The sequence below is a fragment of the Malus domestica genome, chromosome 15 (assembly GCF_042453785.1).
Source record: "Malus domestica chromosome 15, GDT2T_hap1".
In the NCBI taxonomy this organism is placed as follows: Eukaryota; Viridiplantae; Streptophyta; class Magnoliopsida; order Rosales; family Rosaceae; genus Malus; species Malus domestica.
Window position 1 is genome coordinate 46763464 of NC_091675.1, and position 23128 is coordinate 46786591.

The following is a 23128-nucleotide window of genomic DNA, read 5'->3' on the forward strand; positions in this document are numbered from 1 at the left end:
ATTATATTAAAAATAAGAAAATTATTAATCAATAATCACCCTGAGCACACACATATATTATAAATATATATATATACACACATATATATACATATATTATATTATATATGCATAAAATAGAGGATGAAAAGCACAATGAGCACATATATAACAATGCACGCAAACAACACACATCCATTATATAAAAAATAAAAATCAGAAAAAAGGCATAGAGACAAAAGTGCAAGGAAGAGGTATGAGGCAGTTAAAATCCTACCCAAAATTTGGGTTTGGGAGTAAAGACAAGACAAAAAAAAAAAAAAAAAAAACTCACTGAGGCGTGCCTAGGCGGCTCCGGCGAAGCCTTTCGCCCACTCCAACAAAACTGAGGCGTTAGCCATGGCGCCCAGCCTCAAGGGCGCCCTAGGCGCGCCTCGAGGCGAGTTTTTTAAAACATTGCTCAATACACACAAATAAAAATAAATTTTAGTGAAATTAGACTCTGTATTCATAGCAACTAATGACTTCTCTTTGATACAGTTTCTTACAAGATTGAAAATTCTTAATCTCAGTCATTCACATGGCCTTTGGACAACATCTGACTTGTCCGGACTCCCTAACCTTGAGAAACTAATTCTTAAGGATTGCATTAATTTGGTTGATGTTGATGAATCCATTGGAAACTTGGGGAAACTTGTTTTCTTGAATCTAAAAGACTGCAAAAGTCTTATGAAGCTTCCAAAAAGAATGAACATGATGAGGTCTCTTGGGGAACTTATTCTTACTGGTTGCTCAAAGCTTGTGCTTCATGATAGTGCCATGGTTATTTATATACACACTACATCAAGGGACATGAATAAACTTAGACTGTTGTCAACTATATCATGGACACCAATCAGGTCTTGGTGGATGTGGGCATGGCCAAGAAAGACTCTTCAATCAACCAGTTTCTCACTAGCAAGTTTACCACATTGTTTGGGAAGCTTAAGTCTGTCTTACTGCAACGTGTCGGAGGTTCCCAATGATTTATGTACACTATCTTCCTTGAAATATTTGAATCTAATTGGTAACTCAATTTTGTGCCTACCACCAAACATGAAGAGTCTTATTATGCTCGAGACTCTTTTGTTAGATAAATCCATAAACCTTGAAATACTTCCAGAGCTGCCCCCAAGGTTGAAGAGGTTGGAAGCAAAATATTGTACATCATTGAAAAGATTAACAAATTTACCATTGTTCGGATCATTAGAATCACTGTTTTGGGGTTGCGAGCAATTAGTTGAAGTTGAAAGCTTGTTGAATATAAAACCGTCGAGAAGCACTGACATAGAAATGAGAAGATATATGGGCCCGTTCAATTTGAAATCCATAACAAGCACTGATGTTGAAATGATCAACTACTTGACCAGTACAACTAGGAAGGTTCCTGTCCAGGTCTTTCTCTCTGTCTCCTCTCTCATGTATAGTTGTTCTAATTATTATATCTATGAACTAGTTGGGTCTAACTGTTTGAATAATTAAATTTGAATTGTGCAATCTTGATGAAGCAGGGAGTCTATGAATGTGGCGTATATAGCATTTTCCTTCCTGGAAGCAAGATTCCAGATGGATTTGGCTTCACAACAATATATGGATCAGCGCTGTCGGCTATTGCATCTTCACATCCTAATCTCAAAATCCAAGCCTTGAATGTATGTGTTTTATATGCAATAGAACCGGGCTTGGCAATTGATGACTATCTTGTTAGTGCTCAGCATTTAATTAAAGTCAGTAATCAGACCAAGGGTCTTATGTGGACCTATTCCTCAGTCACAGTAGGTTTTCCAACTGAGAAGGAAGATATGTTATGGCTAAGCCATTTTCAAATTGGGAACAATGAATTGGAGTATGGGGACCAAATACGTGTTTCGGTGGAGATGCATGATTTTTGGATAAAGGAGTTCGGAATCCAGCTTGTGTACGAGCAGGAAAGACCTCCTTCTAGCCAGAATAATGTTGTTGCTGGAGATGTGTCAATGTCAGCATCAGAGTACCAAACGTGGACAGGATCATACTTTCTCAGTAATCATAGGCGCCGTACTCATCAAACTCAATTCCGAAAGAGACAGAAGAATCCAGCACATATTGAATTTTCGTTTGAGCCAAAGCATTAGCTTCATACTTATTCAAGGCCCAAAGACAACAACAACAACAACAACAACAACAACAAAGCCTTTTCCCACCAAGTGGGGTCGGCTATATGAATCCTAGAACGCCATTGCGCTCGGTTTTGTGTCATGTCCTCCGTTAGATCCAAGTACTAAAAGTCTTTTCTTAGAGTCTCTTCCAAAGTTTTCCTAGGTCTTCCTCTACCCCTTCGGCCCTGAACCTCTGTCCCGTAGTCACATCTTCGAACCGGAGCGTCAGTCGGCCTTCTTTGCACATGTCCAAATCACCGGAGCCGATTTTCTCTCATCTTTCCTACAATTTCGGCTACTCCTACTTTACCTCGGATATCCTCATTCCCAATCTTATCATTTCTCGTGTGCCCACAAATCCCACGAAGCATCCTCATCTCCGCTACACCCATTTTGTGTACGTGTTGATGCTTCACCACCCAACATTCTGTGCCATACAACATCGCTGGCCTTATTGTCGTCCTATAAAATTTTCCCTTGAGCTTCAATGGCCTACGACGGTCACACAACACGCCGGATGCACTCTTTCCATCCAGCTCGTATTCTATGGTTGAGATCTCCATCTAATTCTCCGTTCTCTTGCAAGATAAATCCTAGGTAGCGAAAACGATCGCTTTTTGTGATCTTCGCTAGATTGCTCCGGTCATTAGTGTGGATAAGTATATAAATGGATAGAGATAGGAAAGCAAATACAAGATGTACGTGGTTCACCCAGATTGGCTACGTCCACGGAATAGAAGAGTTCTCATTAATTGTGAAAGGTTTACACAAGTACATAGGTTCAAGCTCTCCTTTAGTGAGTACAAGTGAATGATTTAGTACAAATGACATTAGGAAATATTGTGGGAGAAAGATCTCGTAATCACGAAACTTCTAAGTATCGGAGTGTGGTGTCGTCTTGACTTGCCTTATCTGTCTCATAGGTAGATGTGGCATCTTCTCTGGAAGTACTCTTCCTCCATCCAGGGGTGGTATCTTTAACTGGTGGAGATGCACAAGGTAATGTATCAATTTCACTTGAAGCTTACTTGTAGTTTCAGGCTTGGTCAAGCGCGATACAAACCATGTAGTAGGAGTCCCCCAAGTCGCCGAGCTGGTGGAGATGCCCTATCTGTTCCTCAAGCAGATGCGGAATCTTCCCTGGAAACATAAGATGTTGAAGATGAGTACTCGAGAGCAATGCCAGGTAAGTAATCAGGTAAGGGGTTCCAGGCAGTCAGTTCCTGGCTGGAAGCTTGATTCCAAGTGCTGACTGATTGCTCTCTTTCTCCTTGTCTTGCAGGTAAAAACAAGGCCAAAAGAAAAAACAGGGAAAAAGCATGATATGGGATACTCTTGCTTTTAACCCTGATGATATGAGATATTCTTGCTCTAGTATAGCTTGTTTGCAGAGGTATTATCGGGGGGAAAGAAAGCTGAATATTTCGAAAGGCTTCGTTGGGAGTGCCCTCTCAGATATGATGAAGGGTTGAGCATTTTTGCAGGTCTGCCTGTCCGTTGGGGATGGAGGTCGACATATATAGGAGTCTCCCTAACAACAAGTAGTAATGCTATTCCTTTACCCTGCTTGGTCATAGCACGGTAGTGGGAGCTGCTAGTTTCACATGTTTTAACTCTGTCAGAGCACTTTGAAAAAGTGGTCTGTGGTATCTGGCTCTCGAGATTCGGAGAACGATGCCTCTTCGAGTTTTGAGAAAGCAATCATGATGGGGGTCTGACTCTCGAGATTCGGAGAGCAGTGTCTCTTAGATTTTTGAGGAAGTAATCATGTTGGGAGTCTGGCTCTCGAGATTCGGAGGGCGGTGCCTCTTCGATTTTGGAGCAAGCAATCTTGTTGGGAGTGTTGTCTCGAATGTGAGTAAAGGTTGGACATGTTTGCTAGTCTACCTTGCCACGAAGCACAAAGGTTGACACACAGGGACTTTCCAATTATCCAGCAATGGTACTGTTCCTTTACCCTATCTTCGATTTTGAGAAAGTAGTTATGTTGGGAGTCTGGCTCTCGAGATTCGGAGGACGGTGCCTCTTCGATTTTGGAGCAAGCAATCTTGTTGGGAGTGTTTTCTCGAATGTGAGTAAAGGTTGGGCATGTTTGCTAGTCTACCTTGCCACGAAGCACAGAGGTTGACACACAGGGACTTTCCAATTATCCAGCAGTGGTACTGTTCCTTTACCCTTGTGGGTAATAATATGGTAGCTAGACCTTCAAAATTTATGTGTCTAAACTTTGTTAGTGCTGTTTCTTTGCTATTCTTTTACCTTTCTTGGTCAGAGCGATGTAGTGGGAGCTGCAAGCTTCACGTGCTCAACTTTGGCAGAGAACTTTGGCAAAGTTATCTGTGGTACCCATGAGTTATTGTTGTGTGTGGGAAGTGGGTGATTGAACAGTAAGATTCATGTGCTTTCTACTTCACCAGAAGTCTTCGACAGAATGCCCATAATTTCTGCAAAGCTGAGTGTGCGTGTGACAGGTGCTGACAAGGCTAGAAAAGTAGGTGCCTCTTCGATTTCTGAGATCGGCCCTCGTGGTCTCTGAGCAGCCCAGCTTTTGAGAAAGCGAACGCCTCTTCGATTGATTCGGAGAACGATGCCTCATCGATTTTTGAGAAAGCAATCATGCTGGGGGTCTGGCTCTCGAGATTCGGGGAGCAGTCTCTTCGATTTTTGAGAAAGTAATCATGTTGGGAGAGTGGCTCTCGAGATTCGGAAGGCGGTGCCTCTTCGATTTTGGAGCAAGCAATCTTGTTGGGGGTGTTTTCTCGAATGTGAGTAAAGGTTGGGCATGTTTGCTAGTCTACCTTGCCACGAAGCACAGAGGTTGACACACAGGGACTTTCCAATTATCCAGCAATGGTACTGTTCCTTTACCCTCTCTTCGATTTTTAAGAAAGTAATCATGTTGGGAGTCTGGCTCTTTAGATTCGGAGGACGGTGCCTCTTCGATTTTGGAGCAAGCAATCTTATTGGGAGTGTTTTCTCGAATGTGAGTAAAGGTTGGGCATGTTTGCTAGTCTACCTTGCCACGAAGCACAGAGGTTGACACACAGGGACTTTCCAATTATCCAGCAGTGGTACTGTTCCTTTACCCTTGTGGGTAATAATATGGTAGCTAGACCTTCAAAAATTTATGGGTCTAAACTTTGTTAGTGTTGTTTCTTTGCTATTCTTTTACCTTTGTTGGTCAAAGCGATGTAGTGGGAGCTGCAAGCTTCACGTGCTCAACTTTGGCAGAGAACTTTGGCAAAGTTATATGTGGTACCCATGAGCTATTGTTGCGTGTGGGAAGTGGGTGATTGAACAGTAAGATTCATGTGTTTTCTACTTCCCCAGAAGTCTTTGACAGAATGCCCATAATTTCCGCAAAGCTGAGTGTGCGTGTGACAGGTGCTGACAAGGCTGGAAAAGTAGATGCCTCTTCGATTTCTGAGATCGGCCCTCGTGGTCTCTGGGGAGCCCAGCTTTTGAGAAAGCGAGCGCCTCTTCGATTTCTGAGATCGGCCTTCGTGGTCTTTAAGCAGCCCAACTTTTGAGAAATCAAACGCCTCTTCGATTTCTGAGATCAACCCTCGTGATCTCTAAGCAGCCCAACTTTTGAGAAAGCAAACGCCTCTTCGATTTCTGAAGCTCCGTCGAGTGCAGATTTTTATAGGGGCTGGCATTAAGTTCCAAAGCACACTTGAATCTCCACCAGTAGAAGCTTCATTCTTGCACTTCTAAGATCTTGATTTGTCCGACCTCTTCTCTCTTCAACACCTTTGAAAATGTCTGGCCCCTCCGACCGTCGTTTTGACTTAAACCTTGTTGAAGAGGCAGCCCCGCCTTCTCCAGACAACATATGGCGCCCATCCTTCGTCTCCCCAACTGGTCCTCTTACCGTTGGGGATTCCGTGATGAAGAATGATATGACCGCTGCGGTGGTGGCCAGGAACCTTCTCACTCCCAAAGATAACAGACTACTTTCCAAACGGTCTGATGAGTTAGCTGTTAAGGATTCGTTGGCTCTCAGTGTTCAGTGTGCAGGTTCTGTGTCTAATATGGCCCAACGCCTATTTGCTCGAACCCGCCAAGTTGAATCATTGGCGGCTGAAGTGATGAGTCTCAAACAGGAGATTAGAGGGCTCAAGCATGAGAATAAACAGTTGCACCGGCTCGCACATGACTATGCTACAAACATGAAGAGGAAGCTTGATCAGATGAAGGAAACTGATGGTCAGGTTTTACTTGATCATCAGAGATTTGTGGGTTTGTTCCAAAGGCATTTATTGCCTTCGTCTTCTGGGGCTGTACCACGTAATGAAGCTCCAAATGATCAACCTCTGATGCCTCCTCCTTCTAGGGTTCTGTCCAGTACTGAGGCTCCAAATGATCCCCCTCTGATGCCTTCTCTTTCTGGGGCTCTACCGACTGCTGAGACTTCTCCTAAGCAACCTTTGTGAAGGCTCCCTCTTGTGTGTTTATTTTGACTCATGTATATGTACATATTTGTAGCTTATCGGGGATATCAATAAATAAGCTTTCCTTCATTTCAACGTATTGTGTTAAATACACCAAATCCTTCTTCGCTAAGTTCTTTGAATTTTCTTTTGTTGAAGCTTGTATGTTGAAGCTTGTATGATTCAAGGCCCAAAGACCATTGAAAATATTTTGAAACTTAGAGCATGTCCAGCAGATTCCCCATCTACATCTACTCACCTATTTTGGAGAAAATGAAGAGAAACCTCCTTAGTACTTTTTCCAACATCATTCGTTCATGGTTGGAAGGAAAGATCAGCATCAATTATCCTGGTGAGTGTCGTCTTTTTGTTCTTTCTTGTTGAATTTTTGATGTGTATTTCATATCAAAACAATTACAAGATGAAACATTATATAGGAAAAGAAAGAGAACATAAGCCTAACTTGCCTAACTTGCCTAACTTGCCTAATTTCCTAACTTGCCTAACTTGCCTAATTTACACAAAGAAGGTTGACTAGCCTAACTTCACTAGTCATCCAACATGTTTATTTCATGCATGCATTTTAACAAAAGATATGACTTGCATGAATTCCAACATTTCTTGTTATATCTTTCTCAATATAAACTCATGGGTTTGTTGGATTTGTTGCTCTTTGTTTATTGCTTTGATTTGTTAATTGAATGAATATATTAAACAAAAGGAGGGGAAAGCTCTACGAACTCGTGTAGTTGATGCATGTAGTACTCAGTACTACTCTTTCAGACAATAATCCTAACTTTTAATCCCACTTAACGTAATACAATTTGGTGTCTGTAGTATGTTTGGTGGTCTAGATCACTCATTTGAGATATACATGTGAACCAGAAAGCTGTTTAACTTGGAAAAAGGCGAAATTTAGCATGCCCATGAACTTTTAAAATGTTGGGAGCAGCTCAGGTTTGAGTCCCAGCAAAGGAATGCTTTTCTTAATTTTTGCACGACTTACAGCTGGTGCGAGGGACCTCTGCGCGTTAACTATGTGTCAGTCTGGGTCCATTTATTCCCTAGCCATCAGTGTGCTGTCTAACTTTGTCTTTTATATTCACAAAAAAGCATTGGCAGTCTTGACAGTGTCGAAACTGTTTACCGTGTTCAAACCGTGTGCAGGGCGTGTCAGCATGTCAGAGTGTCTGACACTTTGAGGTTTGGGAGTGTCCGTGCAACCTAGGCTTCAAGGACGAGATGGACAAGGTGGAGAAGTGGAGAAGAGCGCTTACTGATGTTGCAAATCTGGGAGGGATGGTTCTAGAAGATCGGTAATTTCGTAAAACATTTTCTTTAATTTGAAAGTATTATCTATATATGACCTTTTAGAGGTCGCACTTGGTGCGATGGCAAGTGCCTTCGCCTATGAGCGGTAGGTCTCAGGTTTGAGACTTGGGAGCAGCCTCTCCATAAATGGGGTAAGGCTAGCCGACATTCACCTCTCCCAGACCCTGCGTAAAGCGGGAGCCTTGTGCACTGGGTACGACCTTTTTTTATCTATATATGACCTTTTATAACTTGTTTATTAGGCACATTATTGTTAGCTTATTGGAGACTAAGGCCACCCCTCTTTCTTTTAGGGTAGATAATATCGTTTGTTGACAAAAAAAAAAAAAAAAAAACTTGTTTATTAGGTTGATGATAGTAAAGCCATATGGAGTTGACGGATTTTGGGTTTATAACTTTATACTATCTTTCATGTACCTGTGCAGCAATATTTTTTAGAAGATTCAAATTTTCAAGTCAATTTTTCAATGTCTTATATATAATCTACCTGCATTACTCATGTCAATCATCAATTACTCTTTTCTTTAGATAAAAATTACATAGTCTTCATATGATTTGATGTCTAATGACCATATGTTGTAGGGTATGAGTGGCAGTTTATCCAAGATATTGTTCAAGAGGTTGGAAGTAAGCTGGATCGCGTGGCAGTAAATGTTGCTCCCTATGCTGTTGGAATCGATAATTGTGTGCACGGAATCAACAGATGGTTAAAAGATGATTCGGGTGATGCTGGTGCAGCGGTTATCTATGGGATGGGTGGAATTGGCAAAACCACCATTGCCAAAGCTGCTAATAAGACGAACCTTGCAAAATTTTAAGGAAACGACAGCTTTCTTGCAGATATTGGCTTGCAAATAAATCTTCTTTCCGATATCCAAAGGGTGAAAGTAAAGAAAATAAGCAAACATGAAGGACTGATCAAGATTAAGCATGCTGTAGGTTGCAATAGAGTTCTTATAGTTCTTGATGATGTGAACCATTTGGACCAATTCAATGCAATTCTTGGAATGCGATAGTGTTTTCACCCGGGAAGTAAAGTTACCGTAACAACTAGACATAAAAGGCTCATGATATTTATCCAGTATTTGAGATTAAAGAACTGAGTGAATATGAAACACTGAAGCTTTTCAAGCGACATGCCTTCGGGCAAGCCAATCCCATTGAAAGTTACTTGGAGTCATGAACCTCGACCAAATTGAAGCAATCTTTGAGAATCAATTGCTAATGGTTTGGGACTTCTGACAAGTTGGGGGTTGTCATAAGGCCATGTGAGTGACTGAGATTAACGGTTCAGTCTTGGAAGGGAACCAGGGTATGTTCTAATCTCTCTCTCTCTCTCTCAAAATACACACAATCAAAAATAAATTTCAGTGAAATTAAACTGTGTATTCATAGCAACTAATGACTTCTCTTTGACACAGTTTCTTAGAAGATTGAAAATTCTAAATCTTAGTCATTCGCATGGCCTTAGGACAACATCTGACTTGTCCGGACTCCCTAAAGGATTGCATTAATTTGATTGATGTTGATGAATCCATTGGAAACTTGGGGAAACTTATTTTCTTGAATCTAAAAGACTGCAAAAGTCTTATGAAGCTTCCAAAAAGAATGAACATGTTGAGGTCTCTTGAGGAATTTATTCTTACTGGTTGCTCAAAGCTTGTTCTTCATGACAGTGCCACGGTTATTCATTTACACTCTACATCTAGGGATATGAATAAACTTAGACTGTTATCAATTATATCATCGACACGAGAAATTTTTCCAAATGACCGGTACAACTGTTGAGTTGGAGTTCCCCTCCAATTACATGATGCCACATATCCTACTACAGCTGCATAGATTAGTTTTGTTTAATAAAAAAAAAAAAGAAAAAGAAAAAACTTGTAGAAGGTGTAAAGTCACCCTCCCAGCGGCCGATCCCACCAAGGCGACTCACTTCCGATTGACGACGACGAAGAAGATTTCAGCTTCCTCGAGGACCCCACCGACCACAGCGCCGCCGCCCCGCACCATTCAGATTCGGACAATTACGACGATTTCGAGAACTTCTCCGATGTCGACGAGGACGCTTTCAGGAGATGATGGCAGGCTTGGTAGCCCCAAGACTCCTAACTGGGTTTATGGCATTTTCAGTGATGGGGATGGGGTGGTGGCCATTTTCGGTGATGGGTTGATGCAATTTTGGGTTTTTGATCAAAACCCATCAAAATTCACCACCACTTAGTCAAAAATCCAAATCAAACCCCAACAAAAACAATCAAATTCACAAGTTTTATCTGAGAAAGAAAAAAAAACATGAACAGATTATGGAAAAGGGTGGAATGGATGCGGGTGGGGCGTAATAGAATGGAAAAGAGAGGAATCTGTGTTCTTCATTTAATTAATTTAAATTCTATTCTTAAAATAAATATTATTTGTCATTATAAAAGATGATGTCAACCTAGATGTCAGATGTTAATAGGTGGAACACCAGGTCAGCAAATGTACCCGTCACGTGGAAAATTTTCTCCATGGACACCAATCAGGTGTTGGTGGATGTGGGCATGGCCAGGAAAGACTCATCAATCAACGAGTTTCTCTCTGGCAAGTGTACGCCCTTTTTTGGGAAGCTTAAGTTTGTCTTACTGCAACATGTCAGGTTCCCAATAATCTGTGTACACTATCTTCGTTGAAGCATTTGAATCTAATTGGTAATCCAATTTTGTGCCTACCACAAAAAATGAAGAGTCTTATTATGCTTGAGACTCTTTTGTTAGATAATTGCACGAACCTCGAAATTCTTCCAGAGCTCCCACCAAGGTTGAAGAGGTTAGAAGCAAAATATTGTACTTCATTGAAAAGATTAAGAAATTTACCAAACTTATTCAGATCATTGGAATCACTTTTTTGGGGTTATGAGCATTTAGTTGAAGTTGAAAGCTTGTTGAATATAAAACCGTTGAGAAATGCTGACATAGAAATGACAAGATATATGGGCCTGTGCAGTTTGAAATCCATATCAAGCACTGGTGTCGAAAGATCTCCATCTAGCCAAAATAATGTTGTTGCTGGAGATGTGTCAATGTCAGCATAAGAGTACCAAATGTGGACAGGAAAATACTTTCTCAGTAATCATAGGCACCGTACTCATCAGGCTCAATGGTTCACAACTTATTCAAGGCCCAAGGACCATTGGAAAATATTGCGAGAGGATGTCCAGCAGATTCCCCATCTGCTTCTCGTAATCTGTTTTGGCGAAAATGAAGAGAAACATCCTCAGTTCTTTGTCCAACATCAGTCATTTCATTTATGGTTGGAAAGAAAGACCAGCATCATTTTCCTTGGTGAGTATCGTCGTTTTGTTCTTTCTTGTTCTCGTTCTGAGTATATACTCATGGCTTTGTTGGATTTGTTGCGCTTTTTGCTTATTGTCATAAAGAGCAATCAAGGAAAAAAAACCGGAACAGTCTGCATGAGTTTGTTGGAAATTATATATTATAGTATAAAATATTGTAATATATAATTTTAATAATTGAATGAAAAAATAGTGTTAACCATATTTCTTAGAAATGTTATGTTATTTAGGTGCATTCCCTTGTTAAATAATGTATACTTATAGATGAAAAGTTACATCTCCTAACAAGAAGTACTTGGGTTCTATTTAAACTCATGAAACCATTATCATTAAATATAGAAAATTAGAGTTAATTTTTACTCTTGAGAAATAAGGTTTTCTCACTTTGTTTCTCTCATGGTTCGTGTGTCAAATTCCAAGTCATGTCTTGAAAGTACGGAATATATAAAGTTCGTCAGAGTTTGAAGATTGAAGTGCTTTGACTTCGGATTATGGATTTTTGAATCTTGAGAGATGGACACCTACTGAACTACAAGCACACGAGTATGGGCGAAATTCTATCTTTAGGACATTACATTTATGCAAGCCTCAATCTCCAAGTTTGTCAGTTTTTCTAACTTTATCTCTAGTTGTTTATATTAATCTCCAATTGGACCTGTTTCAAAAATAGGTTAAAAAATTAGACCTATTTCAAATTATCCCTTATTATTATTACATTTCTTATGTTATTTTCATATTTTCTAATCTTCAACAGAGTTTGCATATGAAGTTTTCAACCCCCTATAGAGCAAAACCAACTTGAGCGTAACAGCAGTGGGGCAACATATGTTTCTGAAAATCCTACAGTTAGTTTCCCTCCAAAACTCCTTACAAACGAATCTTGAGCACCTGCATTGCCTAATAATTGTTTTAACTACCATGTTAACAGAAGTAATAACTGTAAACGGACTATAACAGTTGAGAAATATTTAAGTACCAAAAAGAGTCAGCTATATCAGAATAATTATACTAGAGTTGAGTCGTTTAACTTCTCATCTGTTATGGCTTAGTCCTTTTATGGCGGACATTAACTCCGTTTTTCTATATTTTCAGAGAAAGTTCGTAAAATTTAAATCCTATTGTTCTTTTTTGGCCTTTTTCTAATATTTTTCTGCCTTTTTCTACTGTAGTACTACTCCAGACAATAATCCTAGTGGCCCAAAATTATATCCTAACTTTAAATCCCAATTAAGGTGATATAATTGGTTTTTTATGTTTATGCTCGCTAGAAACCTCATTGATCACTCATTGGTGCCTGTAGTATTTGTGGTGTTCTAGATCACTCATTTGAGCAATACATGCGAACCAAAATGTGGGTAGCAGCTCAGGTTCATGCTTTCTTAATTTTTGCACGACTAGCAGCTGGTGCAAGGGACCTCCTTGTGTTAACTACGTGCCAGTCTGGGTCCATTTACTGCACGTTAACTTGGGAATGACCTAACGAGGACCTGAGATACTCAAGAACCCGTACCACACTTTTTCTTTTTCTCTCTTTTTCCTTTTTGTTTTAGGATTGGTTTGGTATTGCTGTGTTTTGAAAAAAAATTATTGTGAAAATAAGCGGGTGTGCTGTAAGAATAAGCGGCTGTGAAATAAATCAGCAGGGTGTTTGGTAAACTTTTTTGTAAAAATACTTTTGGAAAAAAAAGCAGTCTAATAGTGGGTCTTTTCATTAAAGAAGCATTGTAGCTCCGTGTGTTTTAAAAAAAAGCCAATTTTCCAAAACTGCAAATAGCAGCTTCAGCTTTTTCCTTTGATTTCAGCTTATTCTCACAGCAGCTTCCAAAATAAGCTTTTTTTTTTCAGTTTACCAAACACCTAAAACCCTCACAGTTTTTTTTCATGGGTGTTTTTTTTTTAAGCACCTCACTCCCAAACTAGGTCTTAGTCATATCTTTTTCTTTCCGTGCGGACCTCATCGAAATCAAACAAAAAAAGGAAAAATTAAACTCATCATTAACTTCCGGATGAAACTTTAAACCAAGTGGTGTGAGATTTTTCCATGATTCAGGTGGGGGGAGGTGGGCTGGGGTCAGTTCTCATTATTTACTCACCCCTACACATCTGTGCATCCACCCCAATTTAGATGTTTTGGGACCTTGGACTAACAATATTTTTTAAGAGGTGTGATATCCACACACCTCATTTTACTTCTCACGCATCCTTGATAATTTCTGTCCGTTGATCTTCTTCAATTCATCCGATCTGACGGCCGAAAATTATAAAGGTGTGTGAGAAGTAAAATGGGGTGTGTGAATATCATACCTCTTTTTCAAATACTAGAGATGAGATTGGAGAGAGATGTGAGGAGGGAGGAGGAGCGAGAGAGAATAGTACGGTTACATTTTAGAATTTTTATGACATAAAATATTAATAATGATAAAAGTTAACTAGAGTTATGTGAGAGGACATATATCAAGCTAAAAGTGTGTGGATAGCATACATCAGGATAAGTTCAATGCATTTTTACTCACTGCTCTCAAGTGATGGTGATGCTCACAATATTTTTATTACAGTTCGATAAGTTTAATTTTTAAAATTTATGTCTTCCACAGCAAAAACAGATTACAAATAATAAACATACGAACAAACGGATTACAAATTATTGAATATATTTGACTAACAAAACAACAAAGAAACAGGATTGTCGAGACGACTACACTCAACTACATAGCAACTTATTATCCATCTAAACAAACTACATTTGTGGGGAGCAAAATCTAAGAAATCCTAATTCAAATGGGATAGACCTAAATCATAAACTAATAAGCAAAACCAAATAATGAAATAACTAATTTTTCAACACTCGTCAAATTCAAGAGGGTACGTGACATGAGTTTACCAACAAATAAATTTTAATTTAGACATAATGATGTTGAGAGTATAAAAAGAAAGTAAATAAGTACTCACCACAAATAAGATTTTCATATTTCAATTCCAACAATGAACAAACAAAAACAACACTTTCACTCGAATATTCACAGATCCCAAACAAGCCAATAACTCGCATCGGCCTCAAGGACTTCATAAAACAAACCGCCCATTTCATTTTTCCCTTTGCCCGTGTGGGCCAAAACCTCAACCAATTTCCAATTATTTCTTTTCCGTGTGGACCTCAAACATACCACCACTTTTTCTTCTTTTTCTTTTTCTATCTTTTTTCCTTTTCTTTTTCCCCATCTTTTACTCACCCTCGTTTACCAAAAAGAAAAAGCAAAGAGAAAACAAAAGATTCGTCCTTCTTCTTCAGCTGCTCTGGTAGCATCTCCCACCTCCTCTTCTTCATCAACTATTAAGACCGACTCCCATTCAGATCCTTGAAAATTTGGGCATGGAACTATAGTTATCTACTTAAGGTTGCGAGTGAGCAAAATTTGATTTGTGAAATCGTCCATTTCAAAGTGTCTTTTTGAAGAAACTAGTTGGGACTTTCATCCAACAGCTTGCCGGCAGAAAGAAAATTCGCAGCTTTCGGTATCTTACAATACACAACTCTGGTGTGTGCGAGGTACCTTCAAGCTCCCCTCTTGTGAAAACATACATCTGCTTTAGCTTTCAATTGAAATCTTCATGGCCGATGAGTCAAATGCATTGACTTTGGATCCTCTTGCTTTCTTATCTTTATTTTTCTTTTTAATATTTTCCTATTAAAACTAAGATCTAAAGTCTTTAAATTCATGGAAATTATTTTGTAAGACTTCAATATTTTTTTTTTTTTTTCAGAAACGTGAACTAAATCCATTTCATGAAGAAAGATCTAGTCCTTTTCGTTTTTTTCTTCTTAAAATAAATATGAGTCATTATTATTAATAATTAATTTTTTTTAAATTGGTAGAATATATTTTTGCATAAAGTTTTAATAAGAATTTCTTTTAGGATTACACATAATGTGTCGTTAGCTTTTTACATACCAAATTTATGATAATATTTATGTACGGATAGTTTTCTATGTATTTAAATAATAATTACATAACATACCAAAACAAATTTGTACACAAATTTGAATTACATAGCATGCCAATAACGTACCAAATTATTGACACGTTACATTTAGTAAATAAAAGCATTGATATATATATATATATATATATATGTAATATCGTTTAGAATTTTAAAGTACGTTGGTACTTTTAAAATATCACGTTTGATTTTTTTTTGTTTTTTGCAACCACAGTTTAACTTTATTTTATTTTATAAACAATTCAACTTTTATTGTTTTTATAGAACTTTTATTGTTTTTTATTCTTTTAAAATATATTGAAATAAAAAGATATAAATTAACAATATATTGAAAAAAAATTAGATATTTGGTCTAAGAAATTAAAAAACCGCGCATCTAGATCAAAAAGATATAAATTAACATTATTTGTTTGTTTTTTATTCTTACTAGACAACAATTTATCTTTTTTTTTGGCCTTCTGAGTGCTACTCGAGACTCCAACTTATTAGATTTTCCATCAATTTTTGAGATCCCAAATGGCGAGCCAATGTTTCAACGCGTATTCTATTCACATTTTACAACTAATAAGAATTTGCCTTGTGACTTGGTAACCAATAACTGGTGTCTCTTGTACTATTATTATGTTTATCATATGATTCATATGATGCATCTCAGTGTAAAATCCGATATGTTTGGTAGCTGGAGAATATATTCTCAATTTGCATTCCAATTTGTATATAATAACTCTTCTTCATGCATTCACTGCTACAGATAGACTCTATTCAATAGATGCAATGAGCACCGAGCAGCAGAATCCTTCTTCGTCTTCTAACCGGTGCACATATGATGCATTCTTGAGTTTCAGAGGCGCAGATACACGCAAGGGCTTTACAGATCACCTCTACAATGCTTTGAAGTTAGCAGGAATCCACACTTTTAGGGATGATGATGAAATTGAGAGAGGAGAAAACATTGCACAGGAGCTACAGACAGCAATACAAGAGTCACAAGTATCAATCATTGTTTTCTCCAAGGACTACGCCTCTTCCACGTGGTGCCTGAATGAACTTGCTATCATCATGGAACGTAAAAGAACAGATGGACACATGGTTATCCCAGTTTTCTATTATGTGGAACCATCAGATGTCAGGAAGCAGACGGGCAGTTTTGCAGAATCATTTACTAGACATCAAGAACAATTCAAGGACGAGATAGACAAGGTGGAGGAGTGGAGGCGAGCTCTTAGAGATGTTGCAGACTTGGGAGGGATGGTTTTAAAAGACCGGTAATTTTTCATTCTCTCCTATATTCAGTCAAGTAGATCAGATGCTAGTCTCAAGCTTGTGAAAATTTTAGTTTTTTTTTTTTTGAAAAAATAAATAAATAACTTGCTTGTGTCTTTTCTTTTGGTCTGAAAATAAAGAAATTACTGTGCCTCATATATTTTGATATCAATAACATATAGGTATGAGTGGCAGTTTATCCAAGAAATTGTTGAAGTGATTGGAAATGAACTGGACTACATGACGAATAGGAGATTAAGAGTTGATCCCCATGTGATTGGACGAGGTTACTATGTGGAAAGCCTAAACATGTGGCTGGAAGATGGATCAAATGATGTTGGAGTAGCTGTCATCCATGGAATGGGTGGAATAGGCAAGACCACCATTGCTAAAATTGCTTATAACCAGAACTTCAATAAATTTCAAGCTAGCAGCTTTCTTTCAGATATTAGGGAAACTTCCAAACAAGCCAATGGTTTTGTTCACTTGCAAATGAAGCTTCTTTCAGATATCCAAAGGGGGAAAATGGAAAAAATATACAGCCTTGATGAAGGTATAGTAAAGATCAAACGGGTTGTACGTTGCAAAAGAGTTCTTATTGTTCTTGATGATGTGGAGAACTTGGAACAGTTCACTGCAATTCTTGGAATGCGAGACTGGTTCCATCCTGGAAGTAAAATTATCATAACAACTAGACATGAGTTAAAGGCTCATGAAGTTTGTGTAAGGTTTAAGGTTGAAGGATTACATGCGCATCAATCTCTTACACTTTTCAGTTGGCATGCCTTCGGACAATCCCATCCTCAGGAAGGTTACATGGAGCATTCAAGACACCTAGTAAAATGTTGTGGAGGGGTTCCATTAGCTCTTCAAGTTCTGGGATCTTCTCTATTTGGAAAAACAGCAAATGTATGGGAAAATGTAGTACGCAAGTTAAAGGAAAATGCAGTACCCACCTTAGACGTGATTACTGAGGGAAAAATTCAAAAGATTCTTTGCATAAGTTTTGATTCTTTACAAGATCATGATAAATGTTTATTCCTCCATATAGCCTGTTTCTTCATAGGAAAAGACAAGGATTTTGCAACTACAATCCTTGATGAATGTGATTTTGCGACAGAAGTTGGACTTCAACACCTAGTTGATAGATGCCTTGTGGAAATTAATGCCCGCAACAAGTTAACCATGCATCAATTGCTTGAAAACATGGGAAGGGCAATAATTCACAATGAATCACCTGAGGACCCTGGAAAACGCACTAGACTGTGGCATAAAAAAGAAGCAAGTGACGTTTTGAGAAATTTAACGGTAAGAAACATGATCTTTAACTGTATTTATTTGCATTGGTGTTCTACATGTGACTAGTAACTTATCCAATGCTCTTATTTGGTGGCAGGGTAAGAGAAGTATTAAGGGCCTCATGCTCCACTGTCCCTCAACATTTGAAACAAAGGCATTTACAAAGATGCTCAATCTTGAACTACTTCTGCTTGATAATGTAAAGTTGAGTGGAAGCTATGAAGATTTTCCAAAAAAATTGATATGGCTGTCTTGGCGAGGATTCTCTTTAAAATCAATACCAGCCAATTTTTGTATGGAAAATCTAGTTGTTCTCGACTTACGGAAGAGCAGTCTGCAACATGTTTGGAACGGAACCAAGGTATCTTCTAATCTCTCTCGCTCTCTCTCTCTCTCAATACACACAACAAAAATAAATTTCAGTGAAAGTAAACTGTGTATTCATAGCAACTAATGACTTCTACTTGATACAGAATCTTACAAGATTGAAAATTCTTAATCTCAGTCATTCACATGGCCTTAGGACAACATCTGACTTGTCCGGACTCCCTAACCTTGAGAAACTAATTCTCAAGGATTGCATTAATTTGGTTGATGTTGATGAATCCATTGGAAACTTGGGGAAACTTGTTTTCTTGAATCTAAAAGACTGCAAAAGTCTTATGAAGCTTCCAAAAAGAATGAAAATGTTGAGGTCTCTTGAGGAACTTATTCTTACTGGTTGCTCAAAGCTTGGTCCTCATGACAGTGCCACGGTTATTGATTTACTCGCTACATCTAGGGATATGAATAAACTTAGACTGTTATCAACTATATCATGGACACCTATCAGGTATTGGTGGATGTGGGCATGGCCGAGAAAGACTCTTCAATCAACCAGTTTCTCACTGGCAAGTTTGCCACGTTGTTTGGGAAGCTTAAGTCTGTCTTACTGCAACGTGTCAGAGGTTCCCAATGATCTGTGTACACTATCTTTGTTGAAGCATTTGAATCTAACTGGTAACCCAATTTTGTGCCTACCACAAAAAATGAAGAGTCTTATTATGCTCGAGACTCTTTTGTTAGATAATTGCACAAACCTCGAAATTCTTCCAGAGCTCCCACCAAGGTTGAAGAGGTTAGAAGCAAAGTATTGTACTTCATTGAAAAGATTAACAAATTTACCAAACTTGTTCAGATCATTGGAATCACTTTTTTGGGGTTGTGAGCATTTAGTTGAAGTTGAAAGCTTGTTGAATATAAAACCGGTGAGAAGCGCTGACATAGAAATGACAAGATATATGGGCCTGTTCAATTTGAAATCCATAGCAAGCACTGATGTCGAAATGATGAACTACTTGACCGGTACAAGCAGGAAGGCTCCTGTCCAGGTCTTTCTCTGTCTCCTCTCTCATGTATAGTTGTTCTAATTATTATATCTATGAACTAATTTGGCCCAACTGTTTGAATAGTTAAATTTGAATTGTAGATTCTTGATGAAACAGGTACTCTATGAATGTGGCATATATAGCATTTTCTTTCATGGAAGCAAGATTCCAGATGGATTTGGCTTCACAATAATATATAGATCTGTGCTGTCAGTTATTGTACCTTCACATCCCTTTCTAAAAATCCGAGGCTTGAATTCATGTGTGTTATATGCAAGAGAACCAGGCTTGGAATATCGTCTTACTGTTCAGCATTTGATTAAAGTCAGTAATCAGACCAAGGGTCTTATGTGGACCTATTCCCCACTCACAGTAGGTTTGCCTACTGAGAAGGAAGATATGTTATGGCTAAGCCATTTTCGATTTGCAAACAACGAATTGGAGTATGGGGACGAATTACGTGTTTCGGTTGAGATGCATGAATTTGTCCGTGTAAAGGAATTCGGAATTCAGCTTGTGTACGAGCCGGAAAGACCTCCTTCTAGCCAGAATAATGTTGTTGCTGGAGATGTGTCACTGTCAGCATCAGAGTACCAAATGTGGACAGGAAAATACTTTCTCAGTAATCATGGGCACTGTACTCATCAAGCTCAATTCCGAAGGAGACAGGAGAATCCAGCACATATTGAGTTTTCATTTGGGCCAGAGCTTCTATTTCATAAATTATTCAAGGCCCGAGGACCATTCGAAACTGTTGTGAAACTTAGAGCATATCCAGCAGATTCCCCATCTGCTTCTCCTTACCCATTTTGGCTAAAATAAAGAGAAACCTCCTCAGTTCTTTATCCAGCATCATTCATTTATGGTTGGAAAGAAACATCAGCATCAGTTTTCTTGGTGAGTATCGTCCCTTTATTCTTTCTTGTTATCTCTTTCTGAATATATACTCATGGCTTTGTTGGATTTGTTGCTCTTTGCTTATTGTCTTTGATTTGTTAATTGAATGAATATATTAAACAAAAAGCGGGGAAAGCTCTATGAACTCAGAACAACAAGGTCATAAGACCAATCAAGGAAACAAAACCGGAACAGTCCTCATGAGTTAGCAGATGAGGTTTGAAAACCCCTATAGAGCAAAACCAACTTCAGCGTAACAGCAGTGGGACAACATGTATTTCTGAAAATCCTGCAATTAGTTTCCCTCCAAAGCCTACTCCTTACAAACGAATCTTGAATTCCTGCGACGTGGTATTTGGGGTAACTTCTATTTGGACACATTTATATGAGCAAACTTTTCTTATTCTATTATTATGCATTCGGATTAGAAAGCGCGCGATCAATAAGATATTGAAAACATGTATTTCCTGATACATTATATAAAATTAATAATTCGCTAAATTCATAAGATAATACATTATATAAAATTCATATAGATTCCACATAATATGTAAATTAATAATTTCCTGATACATGTGCTTATGATTCGACAATGAGGCCTTCCTAAAATATGACTCAATCATTGTTTGTTTTTTCTTTTCTTGAAATTGATACCTTGGATCTTATATTTTTCTTAACATGATAAGAAGTTATAATGTGGTTTTTTCATACTTCAACAAAAAATTATTCAATGTCATCGCCGCTTTGAGAACTTCTTTTCGGGAAACGGGCTCCATAGTAGAACCATGTACAATCTATTTTTAGAAAATAAGTAGATTCAAAATTTTACTTGGTTAAACAATAAAATCGTTAGTTCGTAAAATGAGAAACTAAATTAATAACATATTAATTTATCAATTATTTAATATTTTGCTAAAAAATTTGGTCTCAAGGTTATTAATTTATAGAGGTCTAATGGATTTAGATAGAGGACACTAGGTAGGTTTCCCTTTAAAGAGTCTGATATGGTTGCCTTAAGTCTCACTTGCATTTACTACGGTATCCCCAATCAATCATGCACTACCATGCTTGGATAAACTATAGTAATGTCCTTGCATGGCATGCATGATTGACTCGAGATACCGTCATAATGTCATCTTTGTTGTAGGTAAGTTTTTCTCCCCGAAATATATGTTCACCAAGGAATTTACATGTGAAATGAAACTCTAAGAAAAGAAATTTAAAAATGAGAAAGTGATCCACCTAATCATGTGTGTCGGTATGTAATTGGGCCACGCAAGGATCAATGAACAAAAAATTTAAATGTCACAATACAAGCTATAGTAATTTGTTAACTGCATTTGATTTCATATTGTTTTAAGTTACGAGCAGTGAAGACAGGGAATAAAAATGGAATGATAATCTTTGTTAGATCATATTCTAAAACAAATTTCCAACACTCTGAATCTTGCAGCTTTTGAGCTGCTCTGTGTTTGAGCAATTAGTAGAGACAAAATTGGAAGAGATCATCCTGTAATATCTAGTTAAACAAATCAAGGGAAAACAATTTTACGCCGCCCTTACCTAGTTTACAAAATTTGTCAACCTCTTCTCTTACAAAATTTGTATAAGCCTAACCTGCGCGCGCTATAAAGTCCTAATTCTAATCTTGGGACAATGTAAAAGGAGTGCAGCGGGAAGAAATATCCATGACATCACAGACCACTCGGGCACATGACTTTTTTGGAACTACAAGACAATAAGATGTAAAACATTTCAGAGCTATGTGGCAGGTATTGCACAGAGGGGAAACAAAAGCACAAGGCTCTCTAAGCAAACAATAACAGAGAAGAATCGTCGTATACACAATTGTTTTCTACCAATAGCGAATGACATAGCAGACAACTAGAAGAGAGTAATGATTCTCAAGATATAGCTTATTTACTTATCCCTTAAGATTATTCACAAGAGCATTCGATTTTTGTTAGAAACGCTATATGGAGATTACAATAATCATGACATTATTGTGCGCCATTGTGCTGATCGTTATGTTCCTGACAGGAACTAATTACCTCTCTTTGAAACGGTGTCTTCCAAGACAGAAAATCCTTAATCTCAGTCACTCACATGGCGTGATGACAACCCCTAACTTGTCACAAGTCCCTAACCTTGAACAATTGATTCTCAAATATTGCTTAAATTAGGTCGAGGTGGATGACTCCATTGGATACCTAGAGAAACTTGTTTTCCTGAATCTAAGACTGCAAAATGTGAGTGCTGGAGATGTGTCAGCATCAAAGTATCAAATATGGAAAGGCAAATGCTTTGTGTGTAATCACAGTCTAGACCATACTTATCATCCTCAGTTCATATTTCAGAAAGAACCAGAAGAACCTGGCTCATCTTGATTCTTCATACGATCCAGAGGGCTGTTATTTTAATAATCATTACTTACTTAAGCACATAGAGTTTCCTCAGGAGGACGATGAATACTGTTGTGTTTTGCCACCCGAAAGGGTAAGATTTTACAAGAGAATAAAAGATAAAGAAGGCGATGATTATCGACTGCGTCTATTCAAAAGAAGTGTAGATTTGGGCACTATCCAGTTGCGGTGCTAATCATCGGGCGTTGAAGAAAAGATCATGGTTTGTTTTCTTTTGTGAGTCTTATTTTCTGTTTCTCTTTGTATAGAATATACTATATATGCATTTTGTTTGAATAATTGAATCTTCTTAACTCGATCTTTTCAATATTTTGTACAAAGGATGCAAGGGTTCAAAAACACTAGATGTAGATTTCATATCTGAGCTCCATATTGGTTCTTATCTGAGCTCCTTCAGCGGATTAACAATGTGGTCAGCGAATAAAGGAGTTTAATCCAACTTAACAGTTAACAATCAGACGGGCAGATCTTCCCGTTGTTTATTTTTCCGTTTCTTCTTAATTTTTTGTTTTTGCTCCAATCTTTCTTTATTTTTTTCTTCTTATGTTTTTGCTCTTTCTTTATCACATAACCGTAGCTACTTTCTGGTTAAATTCTATTTTTCTTATTTCTTAAAAATAAA

The 23128-nt window shown here is 38.0% G+C and overlaps 2 protein-coding genes across 5 annotated transcripts; both read left to right on the forward strand.

Moving 5' to 3' along the window:
- Positions 1 to 474: 474 nt before the first annotated feature.
- LOC114821793 (disease resistance protein RPS4-like) lies at positions 475 to 8945 on the forward strand. Its single transcript, XM_070814865.1, has 5 exons — positions 475 to 1413; positions 1530 to 2149; positions 6778 to 6941; positions 7757 to 7905; positions 8504 to 8945. The coding sequence occupies exons 1-2, from the start codon at positions 709 to 711 to the stop codon at positions 2130 to 2132; spliced, it is 1308 nt and encodes a 435-aa protein (XP_070670966.1). The 5' UTR covers positions 475 to 708; the 3' UTR covers positions 2133 to 2149; positions 6778 to 6941; positions 7757 to 7905; positions 8504 to 8945.
- Positions 8946 to 14368: 5423 nt separating this feature from the next.
- Positions 14369 to 20149, forward strand: LOC114819246 (disease resistance protein RPV1-like). 4 transcript variants are annotated; one of them, XM_070814861.1, is made up of 6 exons: positions 14369 to 14805; positions 16009 to 16522; positions 16703 to 17828; positions 17917 to 18180; positions 18293 to 19189; positions 19304 to 20149. In XM_070814861.1, the coding sequence occupies exons 2-6, from the start codon at positions 16032 to 16034 to the stop codon at positions 20006 to 20008; spliced, it is 3483 nt and encodes a 1160-aa protein (XP_070670962.1). In that variant the 5' UTR covers positions 14369 to 14805; positions 16009 to 16031; the 3' UTR covers positions 20009 to 20149. The 4 variants fall into 4 exon arrangements, with proteins under 4 accessions (XP_070670962.1, XP_028949605.2, XP_070670963.1 ...); XM_029093772.2 differs by having other exon boundaries at positions 14591 to 14805; positions 19288 to 19447; XM_070814862.1 differs by having other exon boundaries at positions 14665 to 14794.
- The last annotated feature ends 2979 nt before the right edge of the window (positions 20150 to 23128 follow it).